Source organism: Melopsittacus undulatus, unplaced genomic scaffold (genome assembly GCF_012275295.1).
Source record: "Melopsittacus undulatus isolate bMelUnd1 unplaced genomic scaffold, bMelUnd1.mat.Z mat_scaffold_188_arrow_ctg1, whole genome shotgun sequence".
Taxonomy (NCBI): domain Eukaryota; kingdom Metazoa; phylum Chordata; class Aves; order Psittaciformes; family Psittaculidae; genus Melopsittacus; species Melopsittacus undulatus.
The window spans coordinates 72,742-92,754 of NW_022994145.1; the positions used below are offsets into that span (position 1 = coordinate 72,742).

A 20,013-nucleotide genomic window follows, 5' to 3' on the forward strand; every position below is an offset into this window, starting at 1 on the left:
GTGCTCCAGCCCTGACCATCTTTTAGCCCTCCACTAGACTTGATCCAATTTGTCAATGCTTTTCTTGTGTGGAGAGGCAGAGTCAAAACTGAACTCAGTACTTCTGATCAGCCTCAGAAGTGCTGAATGGAAGGGAACAGTAATATCCCTTGACCTGCTGCTTACAGTCCTGCTAGTTCAACCCCAAATGCTCTTGGCCCTCTATGATATGAGCACACTGCTCACTTATAAAAGCTCAGCCTCCTGTTGTCCACCAGGACCCTCCAATCTTTTCCCACATGGCTCTTCTCTATCCTTCAGCCCCTCCTTTTGTATGGGGTTAGTCTGCCAGGCATCACATTTGCTTTTGTTGAACTTCACAAGGTCTCTGTCAACCTATTCCTCCAGACTGTTGAGGTGTCCATCACCCTGCTCCCTACCATATCCCTGCTCACTGCAGGGTGGTGGACTAGATAACCTGTAAAGGTCCCTTCCAACCCAAACCATTCTGCAATGCTATATTCATTGCTTCCCTCAACATGCCAATCACAACCCATGCTCTGGGTGCATTCCATCCCATCAGGCAGGTCTTTAAAGAAGGCATCACACAAGTACTGGCTCAAGATCAACCCCCAGACAGGACAAGAGACCAATGGATAAACAGATTGAATTCATATCCCTAAAAAAAATTCAGAAGTTCGGTACCTGGTTCTTGTTGTGCAAGTTGTTACAGTGTACTGGGTTGCTGGAGTTCACTTCTTTTAGCCTCTGGAGCAGATTCTCCACCAAAGTATCCCGGTCCTTCAGTTCAATGAACTGAAAGGCCGTCTTGCTCCTTATGCTAACAATGATGGGATTAGGGAGAAGGCTTGTGTCCTCCATCTTCTCTATACTGATTACCTTTTCCAGAAACATTGCAGAAAACATGTTATGTACCACTTCCACTTACACATCTTCAAATATTCTACATGTATTAAAATGTACAAACACATACGCACGCACGTTTTAAACATCGTTATTAGAATCATACAATGGTTAAGGTTGGAAGGGGATCTTAAAGATCATCTGGTTCCAACCCCCTGCCATGAGCAGGGACACCTTCCAATAGACCAGATTGCTCAAAGCCCTGTTCAACCTGGCCTTGAACACTGCCAGGGATGGGGCAGCCACAGCTTCTCTGGGCAATCTGTTCCAGTGTGTCATCACCCTCATAGTAAAGAATTTCCTAATGTCTAATGTCTAAATCCTAATGTCTAATCTAACTCTAATCCTAATGTCCAATCTAACTCTACCCTCTGTCAGTTTAAAAGCCATTCCCCCTTGTCCTGTCACTACAATGCCTTTAGAAAATGTCCCTCTCCAGATTTCTTGTAGGCCCGTTTTAGGTATTGAAAGACTGTTAGTAAGGCCTCCAGGTTTCCTTGATCAGACACATCCTACCACCTGAAGCTCGTGGTCTCTTTAGAAGCTCAATGCAGACACCAAAAGAGTATTCCTGCTTTTTTTTTTTATTTTAATTTTTTTTAATGATTTTGTGACCCACTCCTGCAGAATGGGCTGAGGGGAAAGATAAGAAAAGGGGAGTATGATTAAAACAAGATCTGAGAAAGCATCAACTTGCTCACATGCTGAGGGATGGAGGAGGAAATCTCACACTTTTGACGATGGGGGAAAACAGTTGTTTTGTTGTTTCTGATTAAGTGTGTAACACTGTTCTCTTACTGTTTTCTGTTTCTGTAACAGCGGAAGGTAAGTTGCTACAGTTAGAATATCATTTGGATGTTACTCTGGTATTAGTTGAGGATGAAACGAAAGCTTTAATTAAGAATTCATAACAGCCTTGTATCCATAGTAGATCAGGCAGGTGGTTTGCTGACAGCTTCCTTCTCCTCTTCTACTCCCACCACCTTTCCATGTGCTCTCCCTCCCATTTAAATAAGTCTCTGATTTCATGTAAATTTGGCAGCGGTTCATTGCATTCAGAACATCTCCTTTTTCTCTCTGCCCTACAGTCTGCAAAGTATCCACAGGTTTCCTAGAGTGTGCCTATGAAGGGAGAGCTTCAACACTTCAAAGTGTTGATCTCAGACAAGGATGCTTTTATAACGCCAGGATGGGCCCAAGCTGAAGTCTCCATCACATTAAGCTGGATGTGTTTGTGGAGCTGGGAGGGTCCAAGTCTTGGACTGAGCACACTATGCTTTTGCAGTGCTGTCTTGCTGCATTAACTGTCTGTACTTCGCTTTGTAGATCATGTTGAACCACCCATATATTTAGGAACTCATGGCCAAATGAATCCCAGAACAAGCTGTACAACAACCCCATAGACATGATACACACAAGCATCCTACTCTTTTCCATCAATCAATAGTGTGCAGGTAAGTCAGGTGACAGTGGATGCTTGCAGCAGAAAAAGGCAGATAAAGATCTGAAATGAAACAACTCTACCTCTCTAAGTGGGATGATAACATTGCAGCAGCCATTTTCTTTGCTGGCAAAACAGATATAACTGTCTGAAGTATACATCCTTCCTGCTGTGTGACAGCGACTAAACGGCGTCCAGAGAGAACAGTCTACAACTTCATGCAGCTTCTCCTTCCTGGGTAATCTGAAGAAGGCCCGAAAGAATTCATTCTGGGCTCTGGCTTCAAGATCCCTTAAGAGAAAACAGTGAGAGGGAATCACAAGACCCAAAAAGCCAGGACATCCAGCTCAAGCTTTGCTTTTCTTGTTAGCCTCAACAAGAGCGAGGGACACAGAATAAAAGCACCATCGCATCAACCTTCATTGCCTATGTGAACAGGATGATAAAAGCAAAAAAGAATCGTTATCAATACTTGCTTGTTTAACATTAAGGTCAAAAGCAACTACTGTGGTGACTAGGAAAGGAAAGGACACTGATTTAAATTAGCTAGTTTGTTGGAGTCTTTTAATTATTACTTAACTGTGCATTTTCTATGGCTGCTGTATGAATTTCCAGACTCAGAATTACAGATTTCAATGCCCAGGAGATAACAAAATTTCTCGTCTGATGAATGTACATTGAGCAACAGAGATGAGTTTTATGTTCCTTGTTTCCCTTCCCAAGAGCATTACTAACAGCACCCCAGGGATTTGCAGCTGCATCTGAAAGTAATGCATTTGCTCCGTGAGTAATTCCAATGCCATCAGTAATAAAACAGTTAATGATGGTGGTATTTATAATCACCAAATCCTTGACTTGCAGAGGTATCACCCTCTTAGAGCCCTCAGAACAGCTGCAAAATGCAGAACGTTTTCAGGTCACTTAAAAGACTCAGCTGGGAATAACAGCACCAGTTACTCTCCATTTGGACTTGGCTTCCTTCCAGTCACCCATCCACATTTACATGGAGAGAAAAAGTTTAAATAAATTAGCCTTTCATTACTGAGCTATGCTTCTACAGACTTGGCTTTGGGGATTTTTTTTTCTCTTCCTTTCTTAATGGAGAAGTCTGCAGTAATTTAAAGATCTGTGCAATTACATTATAAACAGACCACAGCTATTAGCTCACAAACAGCAGCTACAGAATCATTAGGGCTTAAATTCTATCATTTTCTTTACTGCAAGTAAATTTTTCCAAACATGATTCACCTTGGGGGAATTAAACAAAAAAGCAAAAAACAAAAAGCTTGACTTTGTTCCATTGAAAGAATTTTAAGCGTGGGCTGAAGTACAACAGGGAGTGGTACCTTGATGTTGTAAATCCCCTCTCCGCTCCTTCCCAAACCCTCCTCTTCTGCTGATGCTTCCCCCTTATCCCAGCCCTGCTGTTTAAAAGTAAGGTGAGAGAGATGAAGCCTCTGCTTCAGTAAGTAAATGAATTGTTTGGTTTGGGGTTTTTCTTATTTCAGTTTAATCCATAGAGAAATGTAAAGCCATGTGAAGCAGGAAGGAAGACATTCCAGAACAAACCGAGACCTGTGAAGAAGGGAGGATCTGTATCTGAGACCAACAGAAAAGACAGAACGCACTCAACCAGCGTTTGGCTGCTGTTTCCTTCTCAAGCATTATCTTCCTTAAAAACATTATCCAAGCAAAACAGACAAACAGTCTCCTGTTTTTCACACAGAACAAAGAAAAACCCTCTTTGTGAAGGAAGACAAAAAGGTTGCTCCCGAGTTAAAATTCCACAACGAGAGCAACTCTGATAAGTGCCCGCAGCGATCTGCTATTGTGACAAAGCTGGATCAGGATATGCCTCCTAGTTAACTCACCACTAAAATATTTTCCATTTCAGCACAGCACAGATGAACACTGCTGATAGCATCTGCAGTTAGGTCCGGGTAGAGCTGTGTTCTGCTGCTATTGTGCTAAGGTAAGACCCTCCCTGCACCTTTTGGTTGCAAAAACTTCTATACCTTTATGTGAAAAGAGGCATTATATGGAAGAGTGGGACCTCTGTGGAGGCAGTGACTGTCTGTTATTTAGGAGGTGACTGTTTCTAATGCTCCAAAATCTGCAGTTTCTGCGTGTTCAGGATCTTGCTGCATCTCCTGGGGCTGCAGGCTCCAGGTGCAGGGCCTTTCAGACAAGAAGCCACAGGTTTTTAAGCTGAAGAATAACATTTCCCATATATGAAACTAAGTAAATTCACCACGCACTGCACTGAACCTCCATGCCTTGTACTGGGGGAAGGCTGCCAGTCCTAACACCCCTGGAACTGCCTGTCCCCTGCTGATTCATGACACAGGTTCATATAGGGCCAACGCAGAGAGCACACCACAGCCAGGGCTGCACAAAAACAAGTGCTGAAACAGGGGCCAGCTGGTGCAAGAGATCCCAGAAAGAAAATATGGTAGCATGGGGATGGAATGCTGTCAGCATCTTCCACTGTGGGCTCAAACAAGATATTTTACTGGAAAGTGGCACACCATGAAAACACTTCCTGTTAGGCTGGTGAATTCTAGGGCTTAAAGCAATTGCTTCCCTTCCTAAATACAGTCAAATAAAACTAGAGCTTGGTAAAACAAAAAAACAAACAACAACCTATAACTCAAAAAACCCACAAATGAAATTAGCTCCTAAAACAAGACAGGCAATTGTTTAAACATGATACAGCAAAGATGCAGTGACTGGCCCACATCACCAAGTCCCACAGCTTTCATTTTGAGTTTCACAATGCCTCCAGCACCAAACAGAAATGCAACCTTCCTACCTGTGCTCAATCTCTTTGAAATTTGCTCTCCTAACATATCCATTTCCATGTTGGTTTGGTTTTTAAGTAACACATGCACCATGAGAAGCAAGAAGATGTAATTGCCTTGTTCCCTGCTTTTCAGAAAACTCAGCAATTCTTTTCAAGCACAGCTCCTGACTTGCATGTTACAGGATCCTGGACTGCCTCCAACTTGAGCACTTCAAAGTGAATGGCAAGTCTGAACTGTGATAACTCCCTGTGCGTGACCCCCACATTGCCTTCCAAGAGTTTTAAATTAAAGGAAATAACACACAAGGCTAACAAAATGCCTGAAAGTATCAGCACACTTAAAATGATGTCCTCATTGTCAAACGTTTTTCTCTGCTTTAGGTCTAACAGAAGTCAAGCTGGCAAGATTTTAGCTCTGCTGAGTCACTTGCTGCCTATCTAAAATCTTACCAGAATGGCTGACCTCTTGCTTTTAGAAACCAATTACTAGAGTCTTCTTGCTATCCAAACTCAGAAAGTTACAGATTTTGGAAATAACACATCCAATTATATATGTCTTGTTTATTGGCAGAGCTGCCAAATTCGTGTGGCAAGAAAGGCTCCTTGTAAGCAAGCCAGAAGTTAGCTGGGAAGAGCCAACACGGCCTTGTCAAGAGACATGTAAACTGAATATCATTCCCTTATGTCACAGGAATGCTTGACTTCTAGATGGAGGAGATGCAATGGATGTTTTAGCCAAAATTTTCAAAAGTCTTTCTTATTTCCTAATGTAACTAGTAAAACTAGATTAAAGTGAAAACTGTTGTACCAAGACAGTTGAAAAAGAGTACCCCAAAAAGCAGCCCTCAAAAGCTGCTCACTAAATTGGAAGGCTGTATCAAGAGGACTTCCTTAGGGAGTCTAGCTTCTGTTCAACATCTTCATCAGCAATCTGCACAATGGATCAAGAGATTGTTGTTATTAAACTTGCACACATCATGAGACTTGTAGAGGCTAATGAGCAGAAGAACAGGGTCAGATTCAGATTTATATTCATAAACTTTAGCGATGGTGTGCAAACAAAGCATTACATATGTTTTCATCTGTACACCATAAGCTGCATAAATGCAGCACAGATATTATCTCCACCAGCAGCCATTCAGCAAAAAGAAAAAACCTAGAGGTTACACACAGGATCGCAAGTCAAACATGAGCCAACAGCCTTCTGCTCATAGGAGGAGAGGAACACTGCACTGGGCTGTAAAAATGCATGGCCACCAAGATGCAGAACAGCAGTCCTGGAGATCATAGAATCATAGAATACCAGGTTGGAAGGGACATCAAGGATCATCTGGTTCAATCTTTCTTGGCAAAGCATGACTTAGACTAGATATCCAGCCAAACCTTAAAAAGCATCCAGTGTTGCTCCAAAGATGGTCATGCTGCTCCTGCCTGGGTCAGCACTGGAAACGCATCTGGAACATTCCTGTATCCCACCACCCGATGAATAAGTGCTGAATGTCCAGAGAAGAGCAAGCAGAAGAGCTAAAATCAGAACTGATAAAGAAAAACCTGGCTTAACTAGGGCAGTGCAGTTTAAACAAGAAAAGATAAAGGAGATGCATACCAACCTCCAAGTATACAAATGGTTGTTCTAAAGAAGCTGAACTCTTTAATAGTACTGGATAGGACAAGAAGTTATCAGACTCAAAAAGAAGCACAAAAGATTCAAGTTAGACTTCAGAAAGACTTTTCAGTGTCAACTGAAGTGAAGTATTGGCATGGATCCTGATATTTCCATTACTGGAAATCCTTAAAAACAGGTTAGGCAATCATCTGTCACGAGAGATACAATCCAAACCCTGCCCTGGAGGTTTTTAAAAGACATTTAGATGTGTTGCTTAGGGACATGGTTTATTGATGGACTTGGCAGTGCTGGGTTAACAGTTGGACTCCATGACCTTAAAGGTCGTTTCCAACCTTAAAGGTCTTTTCCAATGATTTTGTTGGGCAGATGGAATGAAAGCAAGTTCTTTCTAGTTACATCCTCCTTGTTGCTCAAGGTTTACAGCATTCTCGGATTCCTTCTCTGAAGGAATTAAAGTGACTGAAGTGACATGTATGACTCAAGATACTTCAGTTTCTTTTCAGCTTAGATCAATGTTAAAACCCTTCTTTGTCTTCATATGGAACAAAACCATCCTCTTTGGCAATTCAGTTAGACATGAAGAAAAGAAACCAAAGGGGTTAGAACCTGGAGAAAAGTATCATACTTTTGAAACCTTTCTGACACCAGTAGTAAAGCTTTTAAATTTTGGTTGCTGCTTGGGCCAATTTCCTCACTGCATTTGAGGAATGTAACGGGTATTCCTGCATCCTGAAAGAGATAGAAATAAGAAGCACAGGAAAGCAACAGCAGAGATTTTAGTGACCTTCCTATTAAAAAAAGACAATACAGTTACCATATGTTTCCAGTAAAATTGGATGGCACACAAATATACCTGCAAGAAGCAAACACTTCAGCTTTATTTTCCTTTTTATGGCAATTAACTCAATTGTCATTAATCCCTTTGTAATCCATTGTTCCAAGCCTTATCCTCTCATTAAGCTGCATGAAAACTTGTTTGACTCTGGCCACCATACAATTTGTGTCAGAGACTGTTGGCCTAATTGCACTTCCAGTGGTGAGCAGGATGACCCCAAGAACCTCAGGAACTGTAGAAAAGGTTTCTGGTTTTCAGGATGTAGAGTATGCAGATCAGAACAATATTAAAAGTGCATGTTTCAAAAATAAATATACAAAGACAAGCCTCTTGCAGAAGAAACCCTAACAAACAAAAGCAATCTACAGCAGCTTCAGTAATTTGATACAGCTGGAATGGTTCTAATGATGTGCGGATTACTGCTTTCATTCTGATAGACTACTATTTGCTTCCAAATCATGCACAAGAGCTAAAAAAGACAATTATTAGGAGGAAAATGTCAAGAGGAAAATAGTTGTTCTTGTAGTACTAAAATGGCTTCAGAAAAAAAAAAGTGGCAACAAAAACTTCACACACAGAGAAGTTCAACACCCCCAAAACATGTCAGCATCAAAAACCAGTTTATCCACTATTCAAACTACAGTCTTGCTTAATCGCTTTACATCAAAGTGGTTGGTGAAGTGTTACAAAGGGCACCAGGAACAGCAACTTATCCAACCACCACCTAATTCATGCAGAGGAAATGGGATTTTGGCATCTTCCATGTTTCCATGTTTTCCCTTCTGCTATCTCAAGTTGCAGCACATCAGCACAGGTTAGAGAGTATCTTGCCCAGGAACTATCCAGTAAATATATTTTTATACTTCCTTTTCCTCTGCTCCCTCCTGACTTCTTCGAGTTGGACGGAAGGTGAGGAGAAAACCTGTTTGAATAGACGTGTGGGATGGTTTCTGCTGCTTGTTTGCCATTACTCATACACCTTTTAAAAAATGCCACAAAGTACTTAAAGGTTGAGTCCCTGAAAAACTCCCCATTATAGCATATTACTAAGCTCGCACTTTTCCTTGCAACTGTAATTTTAGTTTATTTTCATTACTTAAAGTACATATCCTGCGTTTCTTGGGCCAAAAGCAACATCCAGTGACATGTACATTGTAAAAAAAACCAGTAGCTCCTGTGTTTAAAGGAACTCTGGCTACGAAAAAACAAAAAACCCTGCAAAGATGCTTATAGGTGCTCACCACTATATCACCTCAAATGAATTCTTTGACAACATCATGGAAGAAATCCCAGTGTTTGGTGATTTTCCTTATCATGTGTACATATGAAATTGCAAAGAAAGCGCATTTTAGTCTTTTAAACTCCATTACGAAACCTTGCAGAAATGTTTCGACAAGATGTACATCCAACACCACTGCAAAAATGCCCCTTGGAAACAATAGAATGGCTGCTGAACATGTGTCTGGATTTCAGGGAAACCACACACTCCATATGTTTTAGCCAGGAAGCAACACCTGGGTGATTCCCTTCATGCCTCTGGCAGTGGGGGATGAAGGAAGAGCATGCAAGGGTATGATTCAGGAGGGGATAAGAGCTCCATTCACACCCTGTTCAGAAAGAAGTATTTTAACCCAGCACCTCAACCCTGATGCCCCAGGCAAATTCCAGTTTGGACTACTGCATCCTGCCCACCTAAAATTCCTCTGGGCAGTTCCTTTCCCCTTTCCCACAACAGTGAATTGTGTGTTGTGCTACTAGCAGACAAATAGTTATCAATCTTCTCCCTGAAAGCCCAGTGCATTTCTGTAGTGGGAGAGGAATGCAGAGATGCATTTCGGAGATGCAAATGGTAGAGCTGACAATCACATATTAATCTGTTGCAACTGCCTGCAGGGTTTTTAAGTCCAAAAACTGCCTGCTAAGTCAGATACAGCAATCATGCTACTGGGAAATTCCATGTTTCAGATACAACCAAAAGCAGTAATTCTGCAGGATTGATGGCACTAGGAAAGCCTACATATTGCCAAATGATAAACAAAATAATGTTGCTCTCCACAGAAGATGGAAAATATCCCTTGCTGCAATCTACCCTCCTATGGAGAACAGTACTTCTAACCAAACAAACAAAAAACCACAGTGATGTTTAAGGGAAGACTATAAAACCGCACACAAGTTCAAATGCACCTACTGGATACACCAGAATACATTATAAAATCTCTTTTGTACCCAGTGAAGTAAAGCTTTGAAATGTTACCCAGCTAACATAGCAAACCACAGAGCCCACCAATGAACCTCTGCTCACCCAAACAATTTAGCTCTTTACCTCTTGGTGATCTGAGTAGGATCCTGTAGGCCTGGATCCAGTTCAAAGATCTCATTATCCAGCAGCCTTCGGAGTGTCACATCTGCCAGTTGCTCCATGATCCTGAAAGCCTCAGTGATATTGAGGAACGTGGAGAAGTCGCGCTCTTTATTTGGGGTGGTGACACGGACCGTGTCTGTCATGAAGACGTTGGAGGTTCTTTCCAACTTCTGGACCTCAACCCAAGGAATGATCAGTTTCACTGACATCAGAGAAAAAAGGCAAAAGTGGGTTGGAAACTCTGCTTACTTTTTTCAGACTTGGGAAATAGGCAAATTAGGAATGAAATGCAAACATTTCGGAAGAGACCCATTTTTGCAGAATAAGTCCAAGCAAAAGCTGAAATGCCTGTTACTGCTCTACCTCCATTCTCTCCCACTCCAAGAGACTGCCTTTCTCAGAATCTCTCCCTCAAAATTTAACTTCTTTTCATACAAAGTGCTGGTCTGGGGAGTTCTGCCTTTGCAGAATACCTGCCACACGCTGTGCTCTACCTCCTTTACAAGTCACTTCTGCAGCCTGCTTCATTACTACCAGAAGAAAACAGTTTGTTTGAAGAGCACGAAGGTAACAGGGAAAGGCTCTGTAATCTAGAAATAAAACTGTAGGCAGGTGGAAAACCAACTACAGGCATGGTACTTTAACTTTTATTTTAAAATAAAGCTAACAACTTCCATACACAAGGAAGCTTTTACACATGGACATTTTTTATAGAGTTTAGTTAGTGCTACAAAACAGGGTGTTCAAAACAAAGAGTCTAGGTTTGGGGATCTTCCCATTTTGGTTACTTTTTACTGAAAAGGTGCACAGCCAAATTTGTCCTAAACATTAACTGCAGCTGGACTTGCTCATAGCAAAGAAAAAGCGTAGGACACCTGTTCTCTGTACTTAAATATTGCCGAGGCATATAAACACAAACAGTAAAAAGAATCAGCTTATTCTAGATAACCACTGCAGGATGTTACTTGCCTCTCCCATATGAATCTCTGGGTTGAAATTAGGCTGAAAGGACTTTAAAATAGATTAAATTTCTTTTAACAACTGTTGGAAGCTTCCCAGGATTCTCTGTGCCAATAATATCAAGAATACACCCCCTAACATCCCTAGCAGGTCTCCTGATGCAATAAAACAATAAAAAAGGCTGTAATAACAAACATTGTCATATATATATGATACTTATCCACAATCATTAATTACCTGCGGAGCTACCCTCAGCAAGGTTTCTGTCCTACATGAACCACAGCTGTCAAGATTATTTGCAGATTACATTTTTTCTTCCTTAAATAAAGCACAGCTGTGTCAACATGCACAAACTGTTGCGAATGGTCATAAAATCATCTGTACCAGAACAGCCAAGGGAAGAAAGATTGAATAGCACCATAGCAATAGCACTATTGTTCAAGCAGGTCAGCATCACATAGGCTCTACAGTGTTGGTTACAGAAACAGCACAGCGGATTGTAAGGGGCCCAAACAACTGATGAAAGGTACAGAGTCTTCAAAGTCTTAGAAAAACACAAGTTTAATTAATAAATATTAAGAAACCTTGGCATGCCCTTTCAAGAAACCCGGTGTTCTCAGCCTCTGAAATCCTGCAAATACTTCATGGCTGAGATAAAAGGGGACTTGTCCGGGAAAAATTGTTCCATGGAGTTTATGCTCACATAAGCCAGAAGTTAATTTTATGAGAAGCTGAAAACAGGTTCCAATACTGCATTCCAGATCATCTCAACATAAAATAAAACAAGGGGAAGAAGACAAACTTGCCAGAAGCATAAGACTTAATGCTCTGCCTATAAACAGACTGCAGTCTAAAATCTGGGGGGGATTTTTAGAGTTAAAACACATTTAAGAAATATTTTTATTGCAACCCATATATTGGTTTTTTCTTTCATATGATGTATTGAAGAATGCAATAAATGCAATCTCTTGGAAAGATTTTCAAGAGCAGATTTAACCAGATTTAATTTCTGTTTGCTACCTGACAAAAAAAGAGACAATGAATCACTTGTTCTACATATAATCAGCATCAGCTTCTCAATAGTAACAACCAGAACCATGGTAAATCTGGATTACTCGATGTAATATAAGTATTTTATAAATGTGACAAAATACTATCTTTGAAACAGCAGCAATTTTCCTTATCAGAATCAAAGAAATGGAAAGCATGTCAGCACATAATGCTTCCCACTGAGCTATGGAAACTTGTTTAACATACCAAAAAAACCATCAGGTTCTTATTTCAGATTTCCATGCAAATGCACGGGAACACAAAGGCAATGCAACTGGCTGCCATAGAGAATGAGTGGTGCGTTTTCCACAGTCAAAATGAAATTTGCAAACATGTCGTTGTTTGTGGGGGTTTTGTATTTTCATAATGAATTATTATTAAGAAAAAATGAGAAGTGATTTCTTTTTAAATAATACAGCTTGATGTTGTACTTGCAGTATCATTTAACAACCTGTGGCATTGCATAAACAGTATTTTTGGAGAAATATAAAGGGTTCCTCTCTCTCCCTCCTCCTTCTCCCATTATCTATCATTATTAAGCATTGGCTCTGCTTTGTGTGCTTTGGCCGACTGGATATATCAGATCTAATTGGAGAAAGTTTGCAAGAAGAAATTATTGAGAAAGGATATTATTTAATACTAGCCAGCAAAAAAGGAGATTAAACAAGAACTCTGATGTCTTGTATGTTTCAAGAGATTCCATTCCAGTCTTCCCAGCAAAACTCAGCTTCTTTTTTTATAACAAATAACAAACATTTTAAATCTAACTCTGCCACCTTTTGCAAACACAACAAAATAATTGGTCTGAAAATAATACCAGGGCAAAAAAGGACCTCTAGCTCTAAGCATGTCTTTGTATGTTTTAAGTCTTCGAAGCTGCCAATTACTATCTTTCTTATCTTTATATTAATGTACTTTATTTTTGAACCTACAATTTTATTTGACTAGCCATCCCAATATTAAATCGAGACAGTAAATGGTAAAGCTCTTGCTGTATTTATAGCAGTACAGGCTTATATTACTGTTCTTGCTGAAGTTCTGGCAGGATAAACAGGGCTTAAAACGTGCAGTTCATGCACAGTCTTACTAAACAAAAAAAAAGCTATAGAATTTAAATGGCTACATTCATTTTTATCATCTAATATCTATTCAGACAAGCATTTCATCAAGCCTTCCTCTGTAGAAGAACACCTGATGAAAGCCTTACAGCTCGCTGAACAGTCTGAAGGGTCTAAAAACCCCAGGACACACTCCCTGTGACCTTCCTGCACTGCTGTTCAGAAGCACAAAGGAATCCCTAAATTGCTGTTGCTTTCCCTTAAAAACTCTGCATTTTCACCTGGCTTTCCAGGACACAGCCTTGTTATGTTTCCTGGGCTATTTTCAGGCAGGCAGCTGGCCCTAGCAGCCCTTCCCATGCTGCTGGGCATCAACAGCTTTGCTTCCTTGCCTATGAGGGGGACCCATCCTCACTCACCATTTCTGGCACTAAAAGTCTCTATTTCAGAATCTGTAGAGATCTGTTATGTTTTAAGGCTGCTTCACCATGGCAAGGAAAAGAAGCAGATAGCAGCTGTATCTGCATGCCTCATTTTTATTACTGGATTCATACTAAAACATAAAGGCTGAAGTGAATACTAAATTACACAGGATCTTTCAGCTGAACAACAAAAAACCCCTCAGAAACTAAACTTCAGAGGTGAAATAGGCTTTTCAATAAAAATCCTAGCTACTTTTAGCTTGAAATATAGTTATATTTATACCTCTACCCTATCACTAAATTTCTTACACATTTACACTTACATTCTTTGCCCAGGAAGAAGGAATAAAAGCAGAGGTGATTGATGCTCAAATAAAGCCAGCCTTGCCGAGGAACTTTTCCTTTCCAACAGCAACAGGAATAATAGGTGATCAATTTCTCTGCTTCAGGGAAATTAAATCTGGATTCAAATTTCACCAGGGCTTCCCGGAACTTCTCAGGGTCTTCCTCCTGCTCGGGCCAGCTTGCTGCTGGTTTCCTCTGCAATCAGCGCCTGAGTCCATAACGAGATAATGTATCAGGACAAAGCTATGGCATTCACACTCCAGCAAGCTGCTACAAGCTCACCTATTCAAATTTTGGTAACACAACTCTGTCTTACAAGGAAACTCAAGTTGATTTGCAGTTGTCACAAATGGAGAAATTTCTCAGGTGTTTGCATCTCTCATACTGAATTCATTCATTCTGAATGCTTCCAAATCGTGCTTTCTAGGGCCCTTTTTTTTGCTATAACTTTTTCAATGCCTTGCAGAAACATCTATTTACAATTTCACTGTGGCTTATGAATGCTGTCATTTGGTGTATACAGAACAAAGGTACTGTAACAACTGTGTGCATTGACCAGTACTATTTTCCTATGAAGAAGCAATGCAGTGACATCTGTCAGCAACTTGTAACATGCTTGGAACCATAAAAAACATGGTCTCAAGAATATTTACATAAATATAATTAAGTGATCAGAATGTGAACAGTGCTATTACAGCAAGGGAGTTAAGTATCTTCAGACTCAACTGCATGTTACAGCACCTGGTATAATTTGCAATTACCAAGCAGTCCTACTATACCAAAGTCCACAGCAGAAGCAGGGGGGTCCAAAACCTGGATTTAAACAATAACTAATGAAACCTGAAGAATTTTAAGTATGTGCTGTGCTGGGTAACAGCCACAGCATTACCAAGAGAGATTAATTGTATTTGAGCCTTTCAGTGCCCTTAGACAAAGCTCAGGATAAACACTAAGATTTGCACAGTGATGTTTTGCCTCTTTGTCCCCTTATTCCCCAACTTCAGAGCCCCCCTGAGATCACAGCAGCAAGGTTGAATTTCACCAAAACCATTATTATTCCTACAGATTTCCCAGACCAATACAAATGGATACTGGGGAAGAGCACCTCATTAAAACTCTTAGTAAGGAAAAGCTTGCAGCAGGACCTAAGTACAGTGGTCACCAGCAAACCTGGACCCCGGACAGCCATCACTGAGCTCCTCTTGGAGCTCCTCAGGACACCAGGCTTTCTGAGTTTTACTGCACGTGCCATTGTTATTTTAAATGTGGTCATCAGTCACCAAATTCCTTTACTTTTAAAATTCTTTAAGCATCCAAAAGGATGCTCATTTCTGCAAGCCTGTTGTCAAGCCATAACCCTCACTGCAGTGCCCTGCCATGACTCCCATATCTCACAAAGCCACCATCAGTTTCTATGCCAGATGTATATGATGCAGGTGATACTAAATAGGGCCTTGTTCCCTGTCCCTGTGCTCTGGGACTGCGTGTTTAAAACACAACAGGAGGTTTAGAAGGACAAAACCAGATATGAATGACAACAGCTTCATGACATCACTTCTAACAAACCCGTAATCATGCAAAGAAAGGGTGAAAGTAAGATAATTTCCTTACCTTCACTTTCCCTTTCACAAAACTAACAATATCTTCTTTATTGTCAAACACAGACAAAGTATGGAGCAAGTTTTGTTCCAGCCATTCCCAGTGCTGATTTATCTCCTCTGCAGTAGCACCTAGAAAAGCAAGAAGTAATTTACTGAAATTCTTCCTATGAAATAAAATTGAAAGGAAGAAAAGAAAGTAATGAAACACACTACTTCATAAATTCATTATGAGAAACTGAACTTTCAACCTCAAAAATTCTTGGTAGCAAACAGGTCATAAAGGTCTCATTCACAGCAGTATAGTTAGAGAAAAACAAAAACCTCATTGTTTTACAGAATTAGTCTTAGTGCTTTTAGTTTTATCTTCTCAAACACCTCCCAGCCAGCAAATGCTGCATTAAAGTCAAAGCAGAAAAAACAGCAAAACTTCAATCCTGAGCTGCCAGAGTGCAGCTTATTCTGACACCACGTTCTTAAGCAGCCACTGGAACCTTTGATTTACGTCCTGTTCCCAAAAGTTCCTGATCTTCCTCTCTCCCTCCCTCAGTGTGCACATGCATAACACACACCACACTCACACATACATGCACACCCTTTGAAAGGAATACACATGGTCATGATCTGCATCTTATTTGAAAACCTCTCTGAAGTACCTAGCATCAAAGAGTTTGGTTCAGCAACACCTGAAGAGTCTCAAGAGCAGTTTGGGGAAGAAATACACTGAACACAAAATCTTGGACAAATAAAAATTTTCACCTCTTTAAGGCTTTCCTTCTCTAAGCATATATTTGAGGGTTTTGCTGTTGCTTTAAATGCAATGCGTTCACACTAACTCCAGAAGTAATATTTGAGTCACCACCTATTTGCTTTGGCTCTTTCTGCTTGAAACTGAAACTGTCACTGCACAATACAATGGCACAAGAGGCAGATCAAGACAGGCAACATACAGAACAATCTGGCCCCTCCAGATCTTACTGGAGATTAAACATTATAGGATAAAAAGTAAATGCCACGAAAATTGCTCTTTTCCTAGTGCCTTGCTAGTGGAAGAAGAAACAAGAGACATACAAATCACAGATGGATATGATACTGAATCTCAAATAGAAGACCCATTTTCTCAAGATTTTAACTGTGTGTACAAATAAAACCTTTTAGAGATGCAACATGTTGCCTCACAACAAAAAAAATGATATATATAGCCAAGGATTTTCCACTTTCCCCTGCTCTGGTTTCCATGCAGAATGCCACTGGCAGGGAAACTTTCCAAGCTTTAACTTCCTTGACAGGAAGGTCTTGTGATGGAACTTCATAAATATTATTAATCAAGGTCAAACAAACAAAAAATCATGAAAGAAAAGACACTTTGATGTCCTTTGGGTAAAGTACACAAACTGTATCAATGGTTAAGAACACCAGAAATATGTTAATTTTATACTAAAATGGCTGCACAAAGCAAATAATGAATTGAATTTTTATTACTGAGCAACCTAAAAGGTACCTATTGTATGGCAGTGCTGGTGGGCTGCCTCTTGTGAAACAGGCCACGAGCAAGAAGCTTTTTACAGCAGCATCCACACTGTTCACACTGCTCCGAGCCTGGGCTCTGGCAGTGGCCTTCTCCCACAGGGGCTCCTTATTCCTCTTCCTGTGCCAATGCTCTGCACAGCATTTTATTCACCTTTTACCCACCTTCTTCATGTGCCTGTGCCAAATGTAAATGCAGTCTAACCACAGCCTCACTCCTCTTAATCTCTTCTTTAAACCCCCTTTTTGTCAACCCCTTTGCTCTCCCTCTCCCGAAAGCTACTTCACTTGATTGGGACTTGGGTTTCTCTTTCGTCTACAACCCTTTTGAAAGGAAAACTGTAAGTGACTACACTGAGGCTGAGGTTAACCTCTTTTTTTCTCCTGTACTGGTATAACATGATTAACCATCTGGATTGAAACATCTCTGCCAAAACAGCCATGCTGGGCAGGGGCCAGACTTCCTAGCAGCCCTCATTGATCTGCCAAAAGTCTGTAACACAGATCTGACCCTTACACATATATTATCATTTAAGCCTACAGCTCCTGGAACAGAGGACTGCCAACATACAATTACAAAATGTCATTTTAATTAACTGCCTAATGACATGATGATCATCCTAATGATAGTTACACAAGGACTGGCAGGAGCTCCCGGAGCTGCTCCTTGTCTTTGCTGTATTATACAGCAGGGACCTTAATTTGACTCACTGCTTTCCCAAACCCAGTAACAAAACTCTTAACATCTTGTTTGAGCAAGCACCTTGCTCAGACAGGCATAGCTGGGCAAGCAGCAATGGCCACTTCTGCACAGGGAAAATCCTTCCAGCTTTCTCAGAAAAGGTCAAGTGATGCTGTTCCCCCAATTCCTATCGCTAGCACCAGCCAGAAACAACTTCTGATGCCACAGTTCTTCATTTCTGCATGGCAATGGCAACCATGTACATCCTAACCCACACAGCATGAAAAACAGAGCCCTCTGCTTTCCGTTCTGTTGAGATAAATCTCATTTTCTCTGGGCTGAGCATCCATTCAGAAGAGCCAAAGAGAATTTTAGAAAACATTAAATCTGATAAGTTTATGTCAACAAAAATCCCAAACCATTCCAACCAGACAAAATTTTTTATTTATAGTTCCTTTAATATAAAACACCTATGGACATTAAGACACTGGACAGGCAAGGATCAGCCCCAGAAAGGAATTTACATATATTCAAATGATCAAAAAGCCCATGACCGCAACACTGGTTTACTTTCCCAGTGAAAGCCACCTGACTTCATAAAGGACTGTAAGCCTCTGATGACCATAAACACAAAGCTCTTAAATTCCCCATGAGATGGCATTGTTTAAATATAAAGAGGATGAGGTAGGGATAGATGCAACTGCACAGAGCAATTGCAAAACAAAGAAAACCTAGCCACAACAAAAATAGCAACAGACTTTATGCAAGCTTCTTCACACAGATCTGGCACAGGGGAAGAATTCCCAGTATTAATGGGAACATGCAGAGGGATCTCTGCTGAACTAAGGAATAAATGCTGAATGAGAATGTACAGAGGAACGGGACAAATATATAGATTGCCCCTTCCATTTAAAGGACTTCCATATCAACACTATCAGCAACATGTCAACAGTTACATTACCTAACTATTTCATGGCTTGATATATGTAAGAAAGGGTAGGGTAGAACATTTTCAATTAGAAAGGATGTACAATGGCCATCTAGTCCAACTGCCTGACCACTGAAGGCCTGACCAAATGTTAAAAGCACATTGTTAAGGGCATTGTCCAAATGCCTTTAAACACTGATAGGCTTGAGACATTGACTGCCTCTTTAGGCATCCTGTTCCAGTGTTTGACCATCGTCTTGGTAAAGAATATGATTCCTAAAGTCGAGTCTAAACCTCCTTTGGTGCAGCTCTGAACCATTCCCAAAGGAAAACCTGCTGTAAATTTCAGTGCTAGGATTTTATAGGCTGGAAAAGAAGGGATAAGACAGCCCTGCAGACTGGCCAACCAAGAACAGTTTAATGGAACAAGAGCACTCAGATGGTCTTTACTGTGCTGTGGCAAGGTTACTGCAATTCACATCGTTATCACTCTCCTGAAGAGGAGGCTCGACCTTCAGAGGTTGCAGAAACACTGCAAAAGGGATTAGTGCACAACAGACCAGGCAATTAGACATTTCCCCTGACAAACTTTATCTCCTAAATCATGTAGCATCTTCCAAATGTTCCAGTCATATTTCATTATACCAACTGCGGGAAGACATTTCATGTAAGCAAGTGAAAACCTAGACTGGTGAAAGCTAGAATAAGTAGTTTCTTGCTGTAAGGAACTATTACTGATGTAGGAAAAAGATACGCTTATGAACAGACCCACACTACTTTGCAGAAGAGAGAAAATTAGTATGTAACACCCTCAGCTAAACAGGCTTTCTATAGAAATTCAATGCTCCTAGTTAACACTTTTTCATAATTCCTATTTGGAATTTTAACCAGAGATTAATTTGGTAGTAAAACAAGCTATAGGCAATAGCTTTCCGCACACACACTACTAGCTGGGGTTACCTTGAGCTTCTTGGACATGCAGACACTGACCATGCTCAGAATCAGTTTGGGGTTTTCCGTCTGTGACTCACCAATAGCTATGGCCCCAGTAAACTTCTGATCCATTCAATAACTCACCACATGCAATGGCAGAGTAAACCTGTGAGCCTGGAACTTGGAGTAAAATTCGAAACGGAGCAACACGTGCGTTAGAGTCTAACACGGCATCCAGGGCACCAACCAGGCGACCTGCAAAGAAGAAGAGTGAGGGAAGAGAATTAGCACCAACTTTCACTTCTTCTGCCAGCAAGTCTTTTCATGTCTGAAGCCGTAAAATTGAAATATAGAACATAATGATAATGATCCCTCTTCATTTTGTGCTGTGATTTACAGATGCTCGAAATGTGAAAGGCAAAACCAAATTAGAAGATCAAAAGCATATAGAGATATTTGTGTTTCCGGTTTTGCCTCATATATATGTATATAACACAGAATTGAAGTGGAAAGGACCTGAGGGCACCTTAAGAAGTTAC

General features: G+C 40.7%; 1 protein-coding gene across 1 annotated transcript in view; it reads right to left on the reverse strand.

The window, feature by feature from the left end:
• The window catches only part of LOC101880204 (TBC1 domain family member 8), a gene marked incomplete at its 5' end in the record, with an annotated part of 34,940 nt that extends 15,148 nt beyond the window's left edge, over positions 1–19,792 (reverse strand). The window contains 8 exon segments of the mRNA XM_034073920.1: positions 484–487; positions 685–879; positions 2,428–2,635; positions 9,933–10,173; positions 13,785–13,977; positions 13,979–14,014; positions 15,418–15,536; positions 19,619–19,792. Of these exon segments, the coding sequence (XP_033929811.1) occupies positions 484–487; positions 685–879; positions 2,428–2,635; positions 9,933–10,173; positions 13,785–13,977; positions 13,979–14,014; positions 15,418–15,536; positions 19,619–19,792 (1,170 nt within the window).
• Positions 19,793–20,013: the final 221 nt, after the last annotated feature.